The sequence below is a fragment of the Chelonia mydas genome, chromosome 5 (genome assembly GCF_015237465.2).
Source record: "Chelonia mydas isolate rCheMyd1 chromosome 5, rCheMyd1.pri.v2, whole genome shotgun sequence".
In the NCBI taxonomy this organism is placed as follows: domain Eukaryota; kingdom Metazoa; phylum Chordata; order Testudines; family Cheloniidae; genus Chelonia; species Chelonia mydas.
Window position 1 is genome coordinate 3,977,691 of NC_051245.2, and position 23,393 is coordinate 4,001,083.

The window sequence follows — 23,393 nt, forward strand, 5'->3', positions numbered from 1 at the left end:
TGCTCTAAGCAATTTGTCCTGAATTGGCACTCTCGTTTGGGTCCCGCCAGAACCAGCATCGTTACAGCGTCTACACAGCAAAAAAGAAAAATAGACCAGCGAGTCTCAGTCAGTTGACCTGAGCTCTGAGACTTGTTGCCGTGGGTCTTTTTTTTTTTGTCTGTCTAGACATACCCACAAAGGTTTCCATTAGTCTAGGTAATTGATGTCAGAGTTATAGCTACTAGCATCGCTGCCAGCCTCTTGTGCAGACCAGTTTAGCCGCAGGAAGGGCAGGTTAACCAGGAAACCAGGCTGCAATGACATAAGCAACATGGCTCTTGAATCGAGATGAAGGAGTTGTTTGGGATAACGTGAGCCCGAACCTTCCTCACCCATCAAATCACACATGGAGGTTCGGAAATACTTCATTTCCAATGGGCAACGTAGGCCCGCTTTCCCTGCCCCAGCAGAGGAGTCTTTGTGGGAAGAGTCTGGTCTCGGGTGGTGTCCATATGGACCTTGCAGGCAGGAGAGGTTTGGCTTGCGTTCAGAGGAACATCTGGGGCTTGGTTCTGGTCTCACCGACGCTGCTGTAAGTAGGAGTGACACTGGTGAAGTCAGTGGAAGTTATGTGGGGTCAGAACCACTTTCTGGAATTTGAACTTTTTGAGCTCTGCCTATGCTGGAAGGGTGAAGTCCAGAGACCACGACAACTACCATTGGTGTTACCGTCACAAAGCGGGCCAGGATGGGAGTCTGGTTAAGAGCTGCTGAGCTTTGTAGCTAGAACCAAAACCTGAATTAATTCCCTAGCACATAAAGCTCCCTGGCTTAGTTCCTTTGGTTTGCCTTCTGTTGTACCTTTTTTATGATCTCCTCCAGCATTCAAACTTCCTTTGTGCCAAGGAAGGGGTGGAAAGCACCAGCACAGGGGACATGTGGATTGGACAAAAAATTCGCAAGAAGGCTGTAGAAAATAATCCTCCACCGGCCCAAAGAAGGCGGACGGGATAGGCCCAATGAGGTTTTGTTGGGCTGAATTGTCTGCTGGTGTAAATGGATGCAGCTCCATTTGAGACAGTTTGGCTCTTTTCCACTAGAAAAGAATTTGGCCCTGTGTAACTATCCATTACTCTGCAGAAGCTTTTCAGGCCATGTCTACCTACACGTCTGTACGACGCCTCACCCAGCAGGGCTCCAGTCTGAATCGGACAGTACTTAGTCGTGAGTGTGCAATGAGAATGGTCCTTTCCTATGACTCCCCTTAAGATATTTATGCACCTACGTTGTGTCTTTCCGCCCCTGCGAGCATCCGTGTAAGCTCTCTCGGTCCTGCCCCGTAAACCAAGCCGAGACTGAATTAAAGCTGGGTTATTTAGTAAACGCCTTTCGGAAGAACTTTTTTGATTTATAGACGCCCCAATCACGCTCCAAGGAGGACTTGTACAACTTTAACTGCTTTTTCTCAGCATCACACCAGCCCAATAAAAAAGAGCTCATATGCACTGCACAAATTCTCACTTCCAATATAACAAGGGTTTTATGAGACTGGAAATCTCGTTGGCTCTGTGGTGCAGAGCATATTGGCTGATACCCTGCATGACAGACCTTCTATTCCTCTTCAAGTTGTCAGACCTCAGTAGCATTTACAGCTATTTAGCTATCAAATTTTATGCGCAGCTCTCAGAGAAATGTGTCTCTTAAATACTGCAATGTCTCATAAACAGCAGTCTGTTAAGCCATGTCAATTGTACAACTGTTACATGGAGCCCCCAAATGCGATTGGGTAAAACACCCGTCATTACCAGAGTGGCAAAGCACTGAATAAGGTACTGAACTGAATTTCCTAAGCCACGTCTGTATTACAGTTGTACCGAGAGGCCACGAGGAAGATCACAGCCCCATTGTTGTACTAGAGAATTTGCATACACCTAGCAAGACAGTCCCGGCTGCGAATAGTTCACAGTCCACAAAGGAAGCATCACTGTCCTCACGGTACCAATGGGAAACCAAGTCCTACAGACAAGGTCGCACCCAGAGTCTGCGGCAAAGGCTGGAATCAAACTCAGGTCTCAGAGCCTTAACCACAACATTCTCCTGTTCTTTAAATGTCCTCCTTCCTTCTGGCTCTAGCTGATGACTGAACCCTTTCCTACCCCCTCTCTGCTGGTCCTGAGGATGCTGGATGCCCAGTTAAATGTTATGACTTATTTGTGTTTCCATAGTGCGTCAGTGTCCCAGCTATGCACCAGGGTCCCATGACCGTGCGTGTGCACTCTCTTCTGTGACGATGAGATCAAACCACTTTGGGCCACATCACTCACTATTTCTGTGAGTTTGAGAGTCAGGCAGAGTTTCGGCATTTTTATTTTATTATCTTTTTTGCATCTTCGTTTTACTGCCTGCAATCTGCTGCTATGTTGATGGCATAAGCGGTGCGTAGAGCCTTCAGCTGGTCCCGTGCGCGGGGAGCGAATGTTGCCCAGAGGATCTCCGTGGTAGTTGTTCACTATCTAATTGCTGGTTTGTGCCATACATCAGGAGGTCAGATGTCCCAGAGCTACTGTTCCCACATGCAGCAAACTGAGGGCCGGAAAAATGCAGATACGGTTGTTTTCGAATGTGAACTCACACCTGCGAAAATAAAGGCAGGGGTCAGACCGGTTCGAATAGCAGAGCCGTTAGGTACAACACATGTGGGGCCATGCCGGGGGGCTGTTGCTTGTTGTTTCCTTCCCATACTTAGGCCGCTTGATGGCTTTAATTGAAGCAACTTTACCAGCAGAAAGTGTCACTCTCTCCCTACATTTCAATTAATCATCAGCCTGTCAGCGGTCCTTGCCCCCATCTTCTCCCTCCCGCTGGGGTTTGCTGAACTGCGCACACGCACAGGATTTGCATCCTGATGTGCCTCATTTCAGTGGTTAATAATTTACCAACATTGCGGACTGGCAGCTCGGGAAGGAGCATCCCTTTCACAGGGAGACTGGAGTGTTGGACTCACATGCCAGAGTAATGGACCGGCTGTCCCCAGGTTTTTCACATCTCCAGTCACCGCACTGCCACTCTGGGTCCCAGCCTTGATTTCCAGGGTTGTGTGTCAAGAGCGGTCAGGGTTGGGTCAGCCTCCCTCAAGGCCAGAGGGTGCAGTAGCATGCCACACAATGCACTAGTTCTCCCAGCCTGTGGTTCTTCTGTAGTGTTTTATTAGGGTTGTGCCTAGAGGCCCTCACGAAGATGAGGGCCCCATTGTGCTATGTGTTGTATAGACAGCCAGGAAGAAATAATCCCTGCTGGGAGAAGGAAGGATTGTCCAGTGGTCAGGGTATTAACTTGGGATCCTAGACCCTGGGTGCAATTGTGTGACAAGTCACTTGGTCTTTCTGGGTGCATCTGCACATGGCAGCTGTGACCCCCAGCCCAGGTAGATAGACAAGTAACAGCACTGCTTGACCCAGCACCCTACAAACAGCAGTGTGGACCTTGCTACACTAGCAGTGGCTCGGGCTAGCTGCCTCCGCTTGGCCCCAGGGAGTCAGGTGGGCATGGACTCGGGAGGTGAGCCCGAGCCACCACCTCTGCCGCAATGTTCACACCACTCTTTTTAGCAGGCTCGCTCAAGGTGAGCTATCCCGTGTCGTAGATTCACAGACTGCAAGGCCAGGAGGGACCATTGTGATCATCTCGTCTGACCCCCTGCAGAGCGCAGGCCAGAGACCTGTCCCCAGATAATTCCCAGAGCAGAGCGTTTAGCAAAACATCCCATCTTGCTTTAAAAATTGCCAGGGATTGTGAATCCACCACGACCCTTGGTAAGTTGTTCCAATGGCTAATCAGTGTCACTGTTAAAAACGTGTACCTAATTTCCTGCCTGAATTTGTCTAGCTTCAGCTTCCAGCCATTGGATTGTGTTGCCTTTCTCTGCTAGATTGAACTGTCCCTTATTAAATTTTTTTCCCGTTTAGGGACTTACTGACTGTGATTAAGTCACCCCTTAACCCTCTCTCTGTTTAGCTAAATAGATTGAAATCCTTAAGTCTATCGCTATGAGGCATGTTTTTTAATCCTTAGGAACATAAGAAAAACCACACTGGAGCAGACCAATGGTCCATGTAGCCCAGTGTCCTGTCTTCCGACAGTGGCCAGTGCCAGATGCTTCAGAGGGAATGAACAGAACAATTATCAAGTGATCCATCCCCTGTTGTCCAGTCCCAGGTTCTGACAATCAGTGATTTAGGGACCCCCAAAGGTGGGGTTGAATCCCTGACCATCGTGGCTAATAGTCGTTGCTGGACCTATCCTCCATGAACTTATCTAGTTCTTTTCTGAACCCATTATACTTTTGGCCTTCACAACATCCCCTGGCAACCAGTCCACAGGTTGACTGTGCGTTGTGTGAGGAAGTGCTTCCTTTTGTTTCTCTTAAACCCGCTGCCTAATTAATTTCATTGGGTGACCCCTGCTTGTGTTATGTGAAGGGGTAAATAACGCTTCCGTATTCTGCTTCTCCGAGCCAGTCATGATTTTATGCACATCGATCAGATCCCCCCTTAGTCGTCTCTGTTCAAAACTGAACAATCTCGGTCTCTTTAATCTCTCCTCGTATGGAAGCTGCTCCATCCCCCTCATCAGTTTTGTTGCCCGTCTCTGTACTTTTTTCTAATTCTAGTATATCTTCTGTTGAGATGGGGCGACCACATCTGCATGCACTATTCAAGGTGCGGGCGCCCCATGGATTTATATAGAAGCAATATGACATTTTCTGTCTTCTTACCTAACCTTTTCCTAATGTTCCTAACATTCTTTTTTGACGGCTGCTACACGTTGAGCTGATGTTTTTGGAGAACTATCACGATGACTCCAAGGTCTCTTTCTTGAGTGGTAACAGCTAATTTAGACCCCATCATTTTGTGTGTAGAGTTGGGATTATGTTTTCCAATGAGTATTACTTTGCAGTTATCATCATTGTATTTCATCTGCCATTTTGTTGCCCAGTCACCCAGTTTTGTGCAATCCCTTTGTCGCTCTTCTCGGTCTGCTTTGGACTTAACTATTCTGAGTAATTTTGTATTGCCTGTAGACTTTGCCACTTCACTGTTTACCCTTTTTCCAGAATATTTATGAATGTGTTGAACAGCACCGGTCCTAGTACAGACCCTTTGGGGGACCCTGCTATTTACCTCTCTCCACTGTGAAAACTGACCTTTTGTTTCCTATCTTTTAACCAGTTACTGATCCATGAGAGGACCTTTCCTCTTATCCCATTACTATTTACTTTGCTTAAGAGCCTTGGGTGAAGGACCTTGTCAAAGGCTTTCTGAAAATCCAAGTACACAATATCCACTGGATCAGCCTTGTCCACATGCTTGTGACTTTCTAAGAGACTTCTAATAGATTGGTGAGGCATGATTTCCCTTTACAAAAGCCATTTGTGTGTAGTGCCTTGACACTTCTTCAACATACCATGTTCATCTATGTGTCTGATAATTGTGTCATGCTCCTGGCTTTTCTCTGAATCCTCTCCAGCTTATCAACATCCTTCTTGAATTGTGGACACCAGAAGTTGACACAAGATTCCAGCAGCGATTGCACCAGTGCCAAATACAGAGCTAAAGTAACCTCTCTGCTCTTACTCAAGATTGCTTTACTTATGCATCCCAGGATTGCATTAGTCCTTCTCGCCACAGCATTACGTTGGGAGCTCATGTTCAGCTGATTATCCACCGTAACCCCCAAATAGTTTTCAGAGTCACTTCTTGCCAGGATAGAGTCCCCCGTCCTGTAAGTATAGCCTGCATTCTTTGTACGTTTCCATTTATCCACATTAAAATGCATATTGTTTGTTTGCGCCAAGATTGCTCTGTATCAGTGACCTGTCCTCTTCCTTATTTGCCGCTTCCCCAATTTTTTGTGTCATCTGCAAACTTTATCAGTGATGATTTTTTTATTTCTTCCAGGTCATTGATAAAAATGTTAAATAGCATGGACCCAAGAACAGATCCTTGCAGGATCCCACTGGAAACACACTCTCTTTCAGTGATTATTCCCCGTTTACAATTAGATTTTGAGACCTATCAGCTAGCCAGCTTTTAGTCTGTGTAATGAGTGCCGTGTTAATTTTATCTCTTTCTAGTTTTTCGTCAAAATGCCTTGTAGTACCAAATCAAATGTCTTACAGAAGTCTAAGTACATTACATCAACACTATTACTTTTATCAACCAAACTTGAAATCTTATCAAAAAAGATTTTGTGAATTTAGTTTGACAGAACGTATTTTCCATAAACCCATGTTGATTGACATTAATTATATTACACTCCATTAATTCTTTATTAATCAAGTCCCATATCAGCTGCTCCATTATCTTGTCTGGGATGGATGTCAGACTGACAGGTCATTAATTACCTGGGTCATCCCGTTTACTCCTTTTAAATATTGGTACAATGTTAGCTTCCCTGTAGGCTTCTGGCACTTCCCCAGTGTTCCTAGACATATTGAAAATCAACATTAATGGTCTGGTGAGCTCCTCACACAGCTCTTTTAAAACTCTTGGATGCACGTTGTCCAGACTTGATGATTTAAAAACATCTTTCTTTAGTAGCTGCTGTTTAACATCCTCCCTAAAATACCAATCTAATGATAACAGTGTACTCATAAGATATGACTATATCATCTATTTTTCCTCAGTTAAAGAACAGAAATATGTATTGAACACTTCTGCCTATTCTGCATTATTATTGATAATTTTACTATTTCCATTTAGTAATGGACCAGTACCATTGTTAGAATTATTTTTGTTCCCAATATGCTTAAAATACTCCTTCTTATTGTCCTTAACTCTGCTGGCCATAGGTGTTGCCTTGTGTCCTTTTGCTTCCCTTATCAGTTTTCTACAATTCCTAGCTCGTGATTTATATTCATTACTAACAACTTCCCCTTTCTTCCATTTGTTATATCTTATTCCTTTTTTTTATAGTTCCCTTCACTTCCCTTTTCAACCAGATCATTTTTTCAACCTCTATGGCCTCCTCTCTTGATTGCGGGATTGTGACTTTTGGGGCAGCTAGTAAGGTGTTCTTAAACAATTCCCAATTATCATTCAGATTTTTTCTGATTAAATTCTTCCTCCCATCTGATTTGACTCATAATTGTTTTCAGCTTTGTGATATTGGCCCTTTTAAAGCACCAAGTATACATATCACTGGTCTGGACTTTTTTCTGTTTGCACAGTTTGAATTTGATTGAGTGATGATCACTTGTACCTAAGCAACAGTTAATTTCAGTTCTGTGATCAGTTCCTCTTTATCTGTCAAGACAAGCTCTAATATAAAATTCACCCATGTTGGAGGCAGCCCTTTTTGTGGCAGGAAATTGTCATCTATAATATGTAGAACTTCCAAGAATGTTTTAGTACTGGCGGCATGAGCTCTCCAGCATATGTCACTCAAACTGAAGTCCCCCATGATCAGGAAAGTTTTTTCCCCACACATTATAGATAACTGCATAAGGAGCCGGATATCCTGTTCCCTGGAGTGCTTTGGTGGTTTGGAGCAGACACCAACTAATACCCCATGTTTGGGCCTTGTCTGTCAGGACATTGATCCATAAGCATTTGGGATCATTTTCTTCTGCGTTATCAGTGACTCAGAAACAGGTAATGCCATTTTTGACAATGTGCTGCTTCCCCTCCTCTTTGGGCCACTTGATCCTTCCTAAATAGGTTACAGCCCTTGATTTCAACATGCAAATCGTGGGAGTCATCCCACCAGCTTTCAGTAATACCAACTAGATCAAATTTATGCTCATAAATGAGCAATTCCAATTCCTCTTGTTTGTTACCTAGGCTTCTAGCATTGGTGTATGTCGACCTGGGCCAGGAATCATACCTCCCAGCTGCAGTGCGGACATATCCTCTGGCCCTCAGTTTGCTGTCTATAAAATCGAGATAACAGCACTGCCCTACGACACCGGAAGGGTTGGGGGAATACATACAATCAAGACTGTGAAATGGTCAGATACAAGGAACAGAGGATTGGAAGGGACTTGCTGGATCCTGGGGACGGCAGGAAGACCCCATCGTATTATCCTGTTCCTAAATTTGTCAAGCTCCATCTTAAAGCTAGTTAAGTTGTTTGCCCCTATGCCTCATATTGGAAGGCTGATGGGGGCCTGGTAAGTACCTAAGATAGGCAGGGTCGGTATCCCCATTTTACAGATGAGACACTAAAGGTCTGTCTGCACTGCCGCCAGAGGTAAGGCTGCTGTATGTGGAGACACACACGAGCTAGCTGGCTCCAATAACGGTGAAGCCACGGCAGCACAGCCCCACTCGGGCCCCTGAGCAATATTTGATTGGCTAGCCCATGCCGCTGGGGCTTCACTGCTCTTGTTATTGGAGCTAGCCAAACCCAAGCTAGCTGAGATATGCCTACCTCTGCTGCAGGCACACCTCCGTCTGCTGTGCAGATGTACTCTCTGTGACTTGCTTAAACGCACGTGAGGAATCGGTGACAGATCTCCTGGTGCCTGAACCCCAGAGCCATCCTTCCTGTGTCATGCAAGGGACTCTTTCACCCCAGCCCCCCGGAGGATTTCACATTGCATGTGGGAAGCTGCTGACGCAGCTCAGCATCAGCGTGAGCAGGCACGTCGCGCCAGGCTCTTCCTCCAGCCCGGGTCAGGGCTCAGCCCTTCTCAGGTGTCCTTGGTAAAACTGCTTCTCTTTGGCTCCATCTACACTTGCAGCTAGGGGTGTGATTCCCAGCTTGCGTCGATATCCTTGTGCTAGCTCTCACCGAGGGGGGGGTGTCGACATCCTTGCGCCAGCTCTCACCGGGGGGGTGGGGGGTGTTGAAATTGCTCGTGTTTCCAGTTTCCTACTGTGCAACTTTTAATTGGGTGCATGTCGTGTCTTCGTCAGGTGGCGTTTTCCTGACTCCTTGATTGGATGAGCATGCGTATAAATACTGGTAATGCTCCTTCCAGCTGCGTCTCACATGGGACTCTCTTGGTGGTTTGGAAAGTTTTTCGAAACCATGACAAATTTTATAAGATGAAAAAAAAAATGTTTCCGTTTTGAAAGCTTCAGAAGGGGAACTTTTTTTTTTATACTGTCCAGAATTCAAAAATCAAAAGGACAAATTTTGACCAGCTCTATAAATAAATCAAGCTTCTTAAGTGCCGCTCCGAGTCCCGAATTCCAGGCTCCCCCCTGTTCCCCGAGAGCTGTAGAAAAGAGCCTCGCGCTGCTTGACTTCAGCAGCTGCAGTCTGCAAGCTGCTCAGCAAGCTGGGCAGAGTTTTGTAAGCCCAGAGTGAGACCGGTATCTGTGCTGGGAGTCTCTCCTAATTGGTGCCCAGCCAGTGGGCTAAGCAGGGCTTTCATCTGCCCCGAGTCCCAGGCTCTTTTGAAGCTTTCAGTACTGGTACATTCACTGCTGGAGCCCCTCCTGAGTTAGGGTTATTACCTCCAGTTAGCAGCTCCTCTCTGAGAGATGCCTGCGGAGGAGGGAGGGAGGGGGAATCGTCCATCCCGGAACAGACAGCAGCTGTGTCCCCGTGTGCAGAGGCCTCACCTCTCCCTTGTTCCTGGTCACCACTCTCTGCGCTGTAGTGACCAGAGCTTGGCAGCTTTGCAGCTGTGTCTGCTGTGCACCGAGGGGCGCACTTTGGCTCTGTCACGGTTCCCTGCAGGGTCACTACGGTTTTCACCTTTCTAATTGCTGATAACCAGACCTCCGAGGCCCCGCCCCTTCTCCGCCTCTTCCTCCAGGCCCCGCCCCTTCTCCTCCTCTTCCTCCAGGCCCCGCCCCTTCTCCATCTTTCCACAAGGCCTCGCCCCCTTCTCCGCCTCTTCCCCCAAGGTCCCGTCCCTTCACTCACTCCTCCCCCCCCTGCCTCCGTCACTCATTGGATCGTCTCAAGGAGTCTGCCTGCAGGTAGGAGCCGGCACCAGCTGAGCAGAGGCTGTCTCGAGTTAATGACCTGGCGCCTCCCCCGCCCCACAGTAACCGGACTTTTGGTTCAGCAGCCATTCAGGGTTGCCAGGTCCCCTTTTCGACCGGCCCCTGCAACCCTAAAGGGCACTCGGACACAGAAGCCAAAAACCAGACTGTCCAGGTAGAATCCGGACGGGTGGCAACCCTAAGTCACAATTGGCAACTAGCCACCCTGTAACTAAGTCTGCGGTGGAGTTCTCCATTCTCTCCACCTCTCTCACTGCGGGTCACCTCCACCTGCCTTTCAGCTCTGCGCCACCCGGTCTACTGGCCCCGTTCCCTGCCGTTCATGGCACTCAGCTTCCTGGGCCAGGCATAGTTTCCACGAATGCTCAGGAGCCTTCCCGCTTCTCCCTTTACCCTTCTCAGTCTGCTGAGGCCCCGAAGGGGGGTGTGGCTTATCCGCTGTATTACAGGAACACCTCAGTGCTCCAGCCAAGATCGGGGCCCATAGTGCTGGGTACTGTACAAACACATAGTAAGAAACAGTCCCTGCCCCAAAGAGCTTACAGTCTAAACAGCCAACACAGGCAAAAGAGGAATTATTATCCCCATTTTACAGATGTGGACCTGAGGCCCAGAATGATTGAAAGCTTGATCCCATGGCCCTTGGAGTTCAGTGAGTGGTGGATCAGGGTCTAAGTGACTTGGCCAAGGTCACACGGGGAATTCTGTGGCAGAGGTTTCTGAAGTGCTCATCTGGAGCCTGCTCCTTAAGCCCATCCTTCCTCTCCAAACGTGGGCTGCAACATATGACAAGGAACCAAAATGAGAGGGACACATGCAAGAAACTTCAAACCCCATGGGATTGCTTCCTTTACTGTGAGTAACTCTCTCTGAAATCTCAGTTCTGCGAGTTTTTATTTTGGATATAAATAACTTCCAACAGTAAAAGGAAGGGACACCACATTTGGATGGCGTTAAGGGAACTTGGAGACTCAAATGAAAGATGTCACTCAAAACAAGCTAGAGGTGCAAGACCTGGCACCCCCAACCCCAGTTCTCTTTCCCTTGTTTCCTGACCCCAGTGCCTCATAAGAACAGCCATACTGGGTCAGACCAAAGGTCCCTGTAGCCCAGTATCCTGTCTGCCGACAGTGGCCAATGCCAGGTGCCCCAGAGGGAATGAACAGAACAGGGAATCATCAAGTGATCCATCCCCTGTCGCCCATTCCCAGCTTCTGGCAAACAGTGGCTAGGGACGCCATCCCTGCCCATTGAAGTTGTTCCATGGAGCTGCTCCAAAATTGTCTGTTGGAAGTTTTTGCCCAATGGAAAATGGCTCTTTGACTCAATGACATGTTTTTGTTTTTACTGAACAATTGGTCACTTTTTGTTGAAAAGCCAAAACAAAATTGGTTTCAGGTTTTTGATTTTGCTTTCTGATCTGTTCTGGTCGACCCTCCCTGCAGTGAAACCTGCATTCCCAGGGTTTTCACTCACATCTCCCCGTAAACACCTCTCCAAACAGTCTTGTCTCTCATGCACGCATCTGATCTGGAGTTGGGCCTGATGTCACATGCCTCATCTTCCCTGGCGCGGAGGAGGGAAGTGGCATCCTGCTCACCGCTCTCATTGGCAAGCGTGGGTGCAAGGTGAGCTTCTCGACGCAGCGTTGCGGTTTCTGCCCCTGAACTAGCTGCACAGCTTGTGGGAGGGCTGATGGGGAAGATTCGCCCCGTTGTCCTGGGACAAGTAACGTAGTTGAATTTTTTAAAACTTTGCTGCTGCTTCTGTACTGTTAAGGGAGCTTGTTTCCCTGTCCTGCGGAGAGGGCTCCTGTCTCCCGTTCCTAGGGCATCCAGGCCTGCTGGCCCACAGCAAACATCCCCTCACTGCAGAGGGGACTCACGAATGCTGTCTCTTCCTTTGGTCCTTCCCCCCCGCCCATGTCCTCCCCTCTCCCTGGCGCTCTGCTATGGGGAGGTGCAGGAGGGAGGCAGAATTGTAGAGAGTCCCATGTGTGGTTGCACCAAAAGCCAGTGGTTTATTAGTAATAACTCAGTAGCTATATCGAGAGCCAGCACTGTCTGGGTGCAGGGAGACCAACAACCTTGGCTCTTTAAGCGCATGCTCGCTTGGCAACGGGAGAGATCTAAGAAGCTGGATGGGACACAATCAGATAGGATCCATCGGAGCTGGAACAAGATGGGAATGCAGTCGATGGCTGAAGGAAATGCAGTGGGGCAGAGAGAGATGATCCAGAGGCTCATTTCAGGGACTGCTCAGTGTTGCTCCTCAGCACTCACTCGGCGAAGGCTCAGATCTTGGAGGACCTTCCCCTGCTTTATTATTCCTACTTTCAGCGCTGATGAAACTTTCATTAGGACCGGCGTAAACAGTTCAATGAACTAATGCAAATCTGGAGCCAGCGTGGGTTGCGCAGACATAGCTGAGGGCAGATTCTGGACTCTGGTTTACAGGGGAAAGGCTGAAAGTATTCAAATGTATTCCAAAGGTTAAAAGGAGTCAGGGAAAAGCTGTTGGTGAAGCGCTGTGACAATTGCCTGTACAAATTTGCTGGGCAGCAGGCAGAGGCTTTGCGTGGAGTGGTCCCCTAGGGCAGTGGTTCTCAAGTAGGGCCACATGTACCCCTGGGGATATGCAGAGGTCTTCCAGGGGGTACATCAGCTCATCTAGATACAGTAAAAGCTGTGTTATCCAGAAAGCTCTCTAAACCGGCATTTCTAATCTTCACAGAAAGTCCAGTTTATAGTTCGGTTGGCGCAGGGCTGGCAGGCTCCCTCCCTGGCTCCGCGTGGCTCCCCGGAAGCAGCATGTCCCTGCTGCTCCTAGGGGGAGAAACGGCCAGGAGGGGTTCAGAGTGCGGGAGGGGGTGCGGGCTCCGCGAGGGAGTTAGGGTGCGGCCCGGCGGCTCTGCGCGCTGCCTCCGCCCACAGGCGCCGCCTCATGCAGCTCTGATTGGCCACGGTTCCCGGCCAATGGGAGCTGCGGAGCCAGCACTCTGGGTGGGGCGGGGGCAGCGCGCAGAGCCGCCTAGCCGTGCCTCCGACTGGGAACAGCAGGGAGAGGTCGCCGCTTGTGGGGAGCCTCCTGAGGTGAGCACCCCAGGGTCCTGCACCCTGAAACCCTCCTGCACCCCAACCCCCTGCCCTGAGCCCCCGCTCCCAAACCCAAACTCCCTCCCAGAGCCCATGCCCCGCACCCCCTCCTGCATCCAAACTCCCTCCCAGAGCCCATGCCCCGCACCCCCTCCTGCATCCAAACTCCCTCCCAGAGCCCATGCCCCGCACCCCCTCCTGCACCCAAACTCCCTCCCAGAGCCCATGCCCCGCACCCCCTCCTGCATCCAAACTCCCTCCCAGAGCCCATGCCCCGCACCCCCTCCTGCATCCAAACTCCCTCCCAGAGCCCATGGCCCGCACCCCCTCCCGCACCTAAACTCCCTCCCAGAGCCCATGCCCCGCACCCCCTCCCGCATCCAAACTCCCTCCCAGAGCCCATGCCCCGCACCCCCTCCTGCATCCAAACTCCCTCCCAGAGCCCATGCCCCGCACCCCCTCCTGCATCCAAACTCCCTCCCAGAGCCCATGCCCCGCACCCCCTCCCGCATCCAAACTCCCTCCCAGAGCCCATGCCCCGCACCCCCTCCCGCACCTAAACTCTCTCCCAGAGCCCATGCCCCGCACCCCCTCCCGCATCCAAACTCTCTCCCAGAGCCCATGCCCCACACCCCTCCTGCACCCAAACTCTCTCCCAGAGCCCATGCCCCGCACCCCCTCCTGCATCCAAACTCCCTCCCAGAGCCCATGCCCCGCACCCCCTCCCGCATCCAAACTCCCTCCCAGAGCCCATGCCCCGCATCCCCTCCTGCACCCAAACTCTCTCCCAGAGCCCATGCCCCGCATCCTGTCCTGCATCCAAACTCCCTCCCAGAGCCCATGCCCCGCACCCCTTCCTGCATCCAAACTCCCTCCCAGAGCCCATGCCCCGCACCCCCTCCCGCATCCAAACTCCCTCCCAGAGCCCATGCCCCGCATCCCCTCCTGCATCCAAACTCCCTCCCAGAGCCCATGCCCCGCACCCACTCCTGCATCCAAACTCCCTCCCAGAGCCCATGCCCCGCACCCACTCCTGCATCCAAACTCCCTCCCAGAGCCCATGCCCCACACCCCTCCTGCATCCAAACGTCCTCCCAGAGCCCATGCCCCGCATCCCCTCCTGCATCCAAACTCCCTCCCAGAGCCCATGCCCCGCACCCACTCCTGCATCCAAACTCCCTCCCAGAGCCCATGCCCCGCATCCTGTCCTGCATCCAAACTCCCTCCCAGAGCCCATGCCCCGCACCCCCTCCCGCATCCAAACTCCCTCCCAGAGCCCATGCCCCGCACCCCCTCCTGCATCCAAACTCCCTCCCAGAGCCCATGCCCCGCACCCCCTCCCGCATCCAAACTCCCTCCCAGAGCCCATGCCCCGCATCCCCTCCTGCATCCAAACTCCCTCCCAGAGCCCATGCCCCGCACCCACTCCTGCATCCAAACTCCCTCCCAGAGCCCATGCCCCGCACCCACTCCTGCATCCAAACTCCCTCCCAGAGCCCATGCCCCACACCCCTCCTGCATCCAAACGTCCTCCCAGAGCCCATGCCCCGCATCCCCTCCTGCATCCAAACTCCCTCCCAGAGCCCATGCCCCGCACCCACTCCTGCATCCAAACTCCCTCCCAGAGCCCATGCCCCGCATCCTGTCCTGCATCCAAACTCCCTCCCAGAGCCCATGCCCCGCACCCCCTCCCGCATCCAAACTCCCTCCCAGAGCCCATGCCCCGCACCCCCTCCTGCATCCAAACTCCCTCCCAGAGCCCATGCCCCGCACCCCCTCCCGCATCCAAATTCCCTCCCTCTTAGTTAACTGGAATTTTTCACTTACTGGCACCACCGTTCCCCCCAGGGCTGGATAAAAAAGTTTTTACTTTGTTTGCCTGGTTTTCCAACAGGCGACATAAAAAGCACCAGCGATGTCAGGACAAACTATAGTTTCCTACAGACAGTGGCTTGTTTATACTGCTCTGCACACTATACACTGAAATGTCAGTGCAATATTTATATTCCCATTCGATGTATTTTATAATTCTGTGGTCAAAAGGAGAAAGTCGGACATTTGTCAGTCATACTCTGCTGGGACACTTTGGTATGTTGATGTCTGATTGTTTAAGCCAGTCATTTTGAAGTGAGGTGAGACTTGGGGGTACGCAAGACAGATCAGACTCCTGAAAGGGGTGCAGTACTCTGGAAAGGTTGAGAGCCCCTGCCCGAGGGGATTTACCTGGGATGGAATGGAGAAAAGCAACGCTTAGGGGGCTGTTGGACTGTGGGTTAGTAGCCCAAAGAGAGTGGTCCAAGCCTTGCATTAGGTGCCCAGTCCCACGGCAACTCATTGAGAGGTGAGTGCAAGGCTCCCTTAAGCTCCTTCACAGCCAAAATGCAACCAGGGCCAAGCCCTGGGGGATAGCGTGTAGGGCATTATCCAGCTCTGACGAAGGGATGAGCTAGAGGGAACCCGCTCTTGTCTCTCATTTATAAGAGCCACTCTCAGCCAGCAAGACCAGCTCTCATTATCTCCACTGGGGCACTCCCGCAGGGCTCATTCTGGGGACATCCTTTTCAAGGCTCTATGTTGGATATGGTTGGTTAAGAATAGGGGCCCATCCCAAGCCAGCATGGTGGGTGTGGGCAGAGACGCCGGGGGGAGCCCCTCACGCCTGCCCTGCCCTACATGAGTCTTTGGTCTCCCTTACATCTTGCTACTTTCGTCAACTGCTAACTTACTCCTGCCTCTCACTGCCGCATTGCGGGAGCACAGGGATGGCAAAGGGAAATGCTTCAGGCCGTTTGTTATTGGGAGCACTGCACACCGTGGCCCTGTCTGATGGGAAGTTAGGCGGCAGATGATGGTGGCTAGACCACTAAGAACCCCTCTCCCCAGTGAAGGAATCCAGTAGGACGAAGGCGGCCATTGCCAGATGCAGGACCAGTCCTGCCAAGCGCCCGTCTCTCCCAATGACATTAGTGGAGCCACAGGGCACTGGGCCCCAGGGCTGCAGGCAGATGGCAGCTTCCCAGGTTGTGAGATTTTGGAGCATGCTTTTGAGGAAACAGAATGGTGTCACAATGTCCTGTGCGGTCCGGGCACCAGCCGGGATGTGGGAAACCCAGCTTTGCGTCCCTACGTTGCCTGATTCTGGGATAAAATACTTGGCTCTGAGTGAATGTGGGTTGTCAGCGTCCTAATCACCAGGCCGTAGAGCGGGGGTCCGTCAATTTCTGCCAAAAACCCTTCTATTGACGAAGAGGCCTGGCAGGGTAGTGGCCTATGGCGGGAAGAAGCAGGGCAGGAAAGCTGAACAGGTTAGCGGCGAAAAGGGAGCGCGTTCAGAAGGGCTGTTTCTCATTCCACTACCGGACTCCCATCCCTCTGTCACTGCAGGTGGGGCAGGCTGCCTTCAGTTCTATCACTTTGCTTTCTCACCCCACTGCTCTCCCTATGTTCCCCTGTCTGCCCTGCCTTAATATTACCCACCCTTCCCTAGCCTACCGAGAGCCAGACCCTAAGAAAGGAGAGCTGGTTATTTTATTCAGGTACAGCAGCGCACCAGGACTGAGAGCCGGGAAAGCGGGATTCTCCTCTTAACCCTGCCACTGATCTGTGAGACCTTGTGCATGTCGTTTCCTGCTCTGTGCCTCAATTTCCCCAGCTGTAAAAGGGGGGCTCCTGGTTCCGACCCTCCTTTGTAAAGGGCTTTGAGACTTGTGGTGGACGTTTTGCTATACAACATTGTGCATTGGCAGTGCAGCCGCATGAGCCGGCTCTCGGTGCAATGGCCAAGCCGTGATGGACGCCTGGAGATGTTCTCCTGGGATGACAGGCAGATATTTGCAGAACACTGGCTGTTGTTGTGGGGCAGTTGCCCCTACACCTTCCCTGGTAGCACCAGGACCTCCGGTTCTGACATTAGTTCTGAAAATGCATCTCCGTGCCTTCCCCAGCCACAGCTCAGTGAGCGCTGCTGGGGCTCTTCCTGGAGCAGCTTCACTCCTGGTGCTGGGTTCCCATAACAACCGTGCCAGGCCTGACGTCCTAATATTCATTCTCAGCGTATGGCAGAGGACTGATTACCTGCCCCGCCTTCCTCTTTCTCTCTCTCTCTCTCTCTGTCTTTCTCTTTTTCTCCTTCCTTGGCTGGCTGCGGCATAGAATTACAGTAACTCATCAAGGGTGATGTGGCTGACTTTGATGGAATATTTCCACCCTCCTTTAATTTCACAGAAGGGCATTAGCTAAAGAATGTGCCCAGCTTTAATGGATTGTCTGACTAATACGCTCTGAAAGGGTCGGGCCAGAGGGAATAGATTTCTAATGGGCCTGTCAAACTCTGAAGCGAGGCCGGAAGAAAGTGGGGGAACAAGGGAGAGCAATGGGGAAATCTTCAAAAGTTTATAACTCGCTGCAGATCAAAACTAACCCACTCCCCTGTCCCCAGCCTCTCTATTAAAAAAAAGAAGGAAGCAAGGAAGTGAGCTTTGGTTTGGTTTTAAACTGAAACCTTTCCTCTCTTCCCTGCTTGAGAGAGCAACTCGGATGCAAGGAGCTCCGGGCAGGCTGTAATGTTGCCCTTATCAAAGCCCTGCAGCCTGGGAGCCTGAAGATGGAGAGGAAGTGCCATAGGGGAAGGCAGGAAGTGATGTCATTGGGAGGGGGAAACCAGAAAGAGGCTCTCCAAATCTGGAAAGATTTTTACTTTTGCAAGTTGAAAAAAATCATCACAATTTCAGTTGTTGAAAAAATGTCAAACAGCAGCGGTTGTAAGCTGTGATTGGCCCTTTCCTGTACAACACCACTTTGCTAGAAACGACACATTGTTCTCAGAAAAATGCGATAGAATATATTTGTCTCCCTAGGCATGTATATGGGGCTTGTCACTGTCGTGTGTTGAATGGGGATGTTTATTTATTGGCCTCAGATATTGCAGTGTGACTAATGCCCCGGATTATCAGTACAGAATGCGAGCGAAGCTTTTATTTTTCGTAAGAGAAGGAAGACAGACCCGAACAATGGCAGAAAGTCTTTAGCAGAGAGGTAGAGAAGGCAGCATTAGAAATATAACACAGGTAGGAAACGGGCCACGATATTTCAGACCCAATTCTGCCACCCTGGCCCACTGAGTTAGGACCTTAGTCTGTTAATGGTCCACCAGTGATTTGCTTTCCTCGTTTTTCCCCCTCCTCCTAGAAATATAAGTTTGGAGTGATGAATCTCCCAAGGGTTTTGTTTTCTACTGGATGCAAATGACTCTCTGCAGCTAAATGGTTACTGAAGAGCAGTAATATAGCAGGAAGGATGGAGTTCTGTGCATTGTGTGAATGACTGCTTTCGGACCACCTCGGCTTTATGGTCCCATTCCTAAGGATTTCATCCTAAAGACTCCTGTACTCTCTGTGCCAGCTATACTGCATTCCTCATAACCCCTCTCTTTAGAATACTTCCCTATGAGGTGCAAGCAGTTTGCATCATACGCCATGTAGAGAAGGAAACATATTGCAATTTCGTTCACGTCATACTCCCTGTCAGTACCTGGGCCAGGGAAGCTAGTGGACTAAATTCGGTGATGAATCCTGGATATGGGCCACCTGAAGCATGTTGCGCATACGCTAAGAAGAAGAGAGTTGAATCTAATTTCCTCTTGGGGGATGTTACCTGGATCCTCCCGCAATAGGTCCTGATGCCTGGAGAGGGGGCCATGGCTACTAGCAGTATTCTGCATCCGGCATTACATCCCATAGTAGGGTAGGGGGTTGGTTTGCTTTGGGATCCCGCTGTACTTTCCGATAGAGGAATTAGACCCAGTAGGCTGGAGGCTGGTGCATTTTCTTGCAGAGGGATTAACTTATAAGGAAAGGGTGAAAGAACTAAACACAGTCCTGGCCCTTTAAAATTCCTCCTCTTGTGCTGGAAAGAAGTGTCTCTCTTTAAAGAGGAACTTGGTGTTGTTCAATGGAATTCATCCTGCAGGGGAGTTGGAAACTTAAAGGGCCAGGACTGCATGGATAGCTTGATTCAGCAAATACGATGGGGTGTGTGGGGAAGGTATGAACACTCTGGAGCTATGGTGCTTGGAGGGTGTAGGCTGCTCATGGGGCATTGTCGCTGGGCTGAAAGTGGGCAAAGGAAGGTTTAGGATGAGTATCAGGATGGTGAGGTCTGAGAGCTGGTGAAAGACACTCCCCAGGAAAGCTGCTGCTGTTGTCATTGGGAGGGGGAGGAGATCACGCACAACGCAGTAGGCGCTGTCTGCGCCCGTATGAAGACAGACTCCGGCCCCAAAATCTTACAGTGCAAGAAGACGATCAGGGTGGGAAAGGGGGGAGTAGTGCCTGTACATTTGAATATGTTTGTATTTTATATTCATTGAGTTTTAATTTTTAATTAACAATATTCACACCCTCTGCACCCACCTGTGTCTCAACCTCTCCATGACGAGACCATGGAGGAAAGGGCCGTTTCCTGGCAGAGATCAGTGCAGAAGGTGTTCCACGCCCAGGGATCAATGTGGGGGAGGAGCAAAGACGGTTGCAGGTCAAGTCCCTGGAAGGGCAGCAAGTCGTTAGCAGAACAGTCGGGTTTGGGGTCAGTGCAATGAGAGGCGAATGGATAAGTAGGGAGGGGCAGATCGACGAAGGGCCTTGAAGGTGAGGACAAGGAGCAGGAACGTGATGCGTTGGGAAAGGCAGAGGGAGAGGCAGTGATGTGTTCAGAACAGCAGGCCAGGGAGATGATCCGATTATTATTACCTGGTATTACCGTAGCGCCTAAGATCCCTCGTCATGAAGCAGGACTCCATTGTGTTAGGTGCTGTACAAACAGAACTAAAAGACAGTCTCTGCCCCAAAGAGGTTCCAGTCTAAGACAAAAGGCAACAGACGGATACAGGCAAACAAACGGGAGAGTATAAGGAAACAATATTGGTTGTGTTTCATATGGACGGGAGGTGAAGGCCTGTGTGAGAGACCAGATAACAGGCAACCTGCGGGCCTGACTGACAGAGAAGGTGGCATGGCCGAGGACATGGGGACTAAGGAGGGTTTGGGAGAAGAGAGAAGCGTTGGAAGCCCTGTCTCTTTGGTCCTATAAGATCAGGTTGGATGAAGCACTAGAGAAGCTACTGCAGGGAGCAGCCCTGTGCTGGCACCTTGGCTTTAGCACCCGGAGTGCTCCGGGCACTTCGTACAACAGCTACAAAGATACTGGCCCCAGCCCGGAGAGCTCACAGCCAAACGTGGAAGCGAGTGAGAGTAACTCCCGATGGGGACAGGCTGAGTGACTCCCAATGGGGACAGGGAACAGGCTGAGGCAGGCCAAGGCTGGCAGCAGTGAGATCATGTGGGTACTCAGCAGTTTGGGTCTCTCTTCTCCTAGACGCCATGGCAGGGACGGGTTTCTGGGAGCTGTTTGTATGCTGACAGGAGTGGTGGTGAATGAGGACGGGGATGACTGATCTGATGGTGGAGAGCAAGGATGGGACCTTGTGATTTGGGCATCTGGCTAGCCCTAGAGATACCTGCTTCAATTCCTGGCTCTGCCACCGACTCTGTGTATGGCCTTGGGCAAGTTGCTTAGTCCCTTCTTTAAACTGAGAATGGGTGTCTGCCTAGAAGGTGAGCTCTAGCTCCCCCCCAGTGCGGGAATCCCTATGGCCTGGAATGCAGGGGGTCAGATGGGATGACCACAGTGGTCTCTTGTAGGCTCTGATACTCTGAGATGGGCCCTGGGAAGATTTAGGCTCTAGAACTGGGGAGTCTTCTAAGAGAGGGTGAGGTTTGGTTCAGGGGATGTTTCCACTGGAGAACACGCTGGGGAGAAGCGAACGTTGACACCACTGTTCCTGGAGAGGGGGTGGCATTGTTCGCCTTGGCTAATCTGTTCGATCACAGTGTAAAGAGTAAGGCCTCGCTCCCTCCTGCTGTCCCACAGCCAAATCAACTGACAGTCACTCCTGTCTCCAGGTATCACGGGCTCTGGGGAGTGCAGCCCTTCAACTCTAAGTCATGCCTTCAGCTCCACCCCAGGCAAGTGCCAGCCATTGCTTGGTGGCTGCTCAGTGTACAAACTGACCTGGTCAGACCCAGCCTGGTGCCCGGGGTGCAGGCGTCTGCATCATTGTGCCAGCCGGCCTGGGCGCTCTGCTCATCAGAGAGGCCCTGGGTAGTGCAATGCCCTTTGCCACCCTCTAGCAAGGATCCCTTCTGGGCAGAGTGATGCGCTGCCCTGGAACGAGTAGAGGGAGCCTGCCCTGTGGGGGTACCTGCTGTGGGGGTGAGCACCGAGCTTCATACTCCAAGAATGTCAATATAGCAGCTTTCACCTGCAATCAGTTCCCCGTGGAGAGGCCTGGCTGCATGGCGGGGATGGAGATGAGCACAGATCCTGCACTCCTGCTTTTCCAGCAGTGCCAGGGAGCCTGCTGACCCTTCCCCAGTAAAGCCCATGGGCCCCCTCAGGAACCTTGGGCCTGACATGGCTGCCCATCAATTCCAGCGTGTTAACAGACCATCCACTGCAGCCCGATCTCTGCCCCTTCCTCGTTCAGCTCTGCTAAGTGTAGGGTCAGCGGGCCAGATCCTCAGCTGGCATAAATCACCCAGGAATTCATTGGCTTCAGTAGCGCTCTGCCAGTCTACACCAGCCAGGGACCCCAGGATCCCCCTTCCCATCCAAGAGGTGTTCAGAGGCGGGAATGGAGAGGGGCTAATGGGTGAGTTTCAGAGGAAGCGCCTGCTCCCTCCCACCACACACACAATACACACACTATGGTGGGCAGGGACAGAGGGGACAATCTAACCAACTGTACCTTGGGATCGGAGTTTCTTAGCTCCTTGTGCCGCTCGACAGCTCTCTTAACACCTTGACAGCCATGCCCGTTGGAGCCCCTGCTGACTATACATCGGTATATGAGTGGAACACACCTCCCCCGTGCCCCTCCATGTAGAATATAGTGGTCACAATAACAATTTGCACAGATGCAGACGCTTGTGACTGTGGAGCTCAGCTGACGAAGGCTCATGATGCCCCTCGGAGGCGGGGGGGTGTTACTATCCCTACTTGACAGAGGCAAAAACTGAGGCACGATGAGATTAAATGACACCCATGCGGCAAGCCGTGGGAGAGGCAAGCACAGAACTTCCCTCTACAATCCTCTGCTCTAAGTGGAGGCCCCGCGCGCGCCTCTAGATTGTGTCAGGAGATAACGTGGAACTGTGCAAAGCAGTTGTTGCACCAAGTAATATCCTGGTTCATAAACTTCAGTAAATAGGTTTTAAAATCTGGGTGATTTCTCTCCCTCCATTTTATTACCTCAGCCTGCCAGCAGACACCTCTAGAGGCAGCAGAAACAGATTAGCTAATGTTTATAATTAGCCATGGAAAATACCTCCTGGTATTAGGTCACAGCCTTACAGCCAGTGCACCCCACAGCTTGTGCCCCGGGACTCTGTCTAGCATCCAGGGTTAAATAACTCACAGCAGCAGGGCTTCCATCAACCCTCTAATAGATCTGGCTGTAACAATCACCCTACGTTCCCTTTGCTGTGTCCCATAATTTCTAGCTGTGCCCCTGTGGATGAGCTTAAAGAATAGCCCTCTCTCTGTGGCGTGGTTTTAATGGAATGGTTGAGTGAATGATGGTACAAACACAGCTAGACACGGTCCCTGCCCTGAAGAGCGTGCAGTCTTAAAAAATAAAAGCCTGCACTCCAGCTACAGTCTGCGTTTCCCTCTCCTCCCTGCAGCTGTGACCCGTCAGTTGCTTTGACAGGTGTATATGTTATGGGCCAATCTCAGCCCTGGTGCAAATTCACTAAAGCTATGCCAGGAGTAAAGCTGCTCCTTGTTTTAGCTGATCTGGGAAGGGAAGCTGGGCTGGAATACTGTCCTGCGAAAGTTACCCAGGGTATTTATCATGTTTTGGATGCAATTCACACCCATGAGGGGTTGTGTCACCATCTGCCCTGTCACCATGGGTGATTAAATACTCTGCTCCTTGGGCTCACAGCCCAGGCACCAACAGCCGGCAGACAAGCGTGCAGTGCCCTGGGTGTCTGTTGCTGAGCCCTGGTTCAGCACTCTGACCCCAGAGGCCTGCCTACAACTCCACAGCCCCACCCTGGTCTCCACCAGCCTCGCTTACTAGTTGCTGGGTGACCCCAGCACACAGCCTGTCTTGAATTTCCCCGAACCACGTGCCCTGAAGTGTCTAGCCCTCTCCTGGAACATTCTGATAATTAATAAGGTTCGTTGCTCCTTTAAAGAGACAAAAGCACGGCATATTATTTTAACCGCTGTGAACGATCACTTCAGTTCAAACACAGCACTGGGTTGGTTTAGATTGAAAGTAAAACAAGTT

At 51.0% G+C, this 23,393-nt stretch overlaps 1 protein-coding gene across 7 annotated transcripts in view; it reads left to right on the forward strand.

The window, feature by feature from the left end:
* The window catches only part of CNTFR (ciliary neurotrophic factor receptor), a 457,782-nt gene that overhangs the window by 180,182 nt on the left and 254,207 nt on the right, over positions 1-23,393 (forward strand). The window contains exon 1 of one of the 7 annotated variants that reach the window (XM_043547276.1): positions 10,662-10,799. The exons of the other annotated variants lie outside the window; for them this stretch is intronic. Within the exon in view, the coding sequence (XP_043403211.1) occupies positions 10,746-10,799 (54 nt within the window). The 5' untranslated portion in view covers positions 10,662-10,745. Of the gene's footprint in view, positions 1-10,661; positions 10,800-23,393 lie in introns of those variants that run through there. 7 annotated transcript variants of the gene reach the window in all.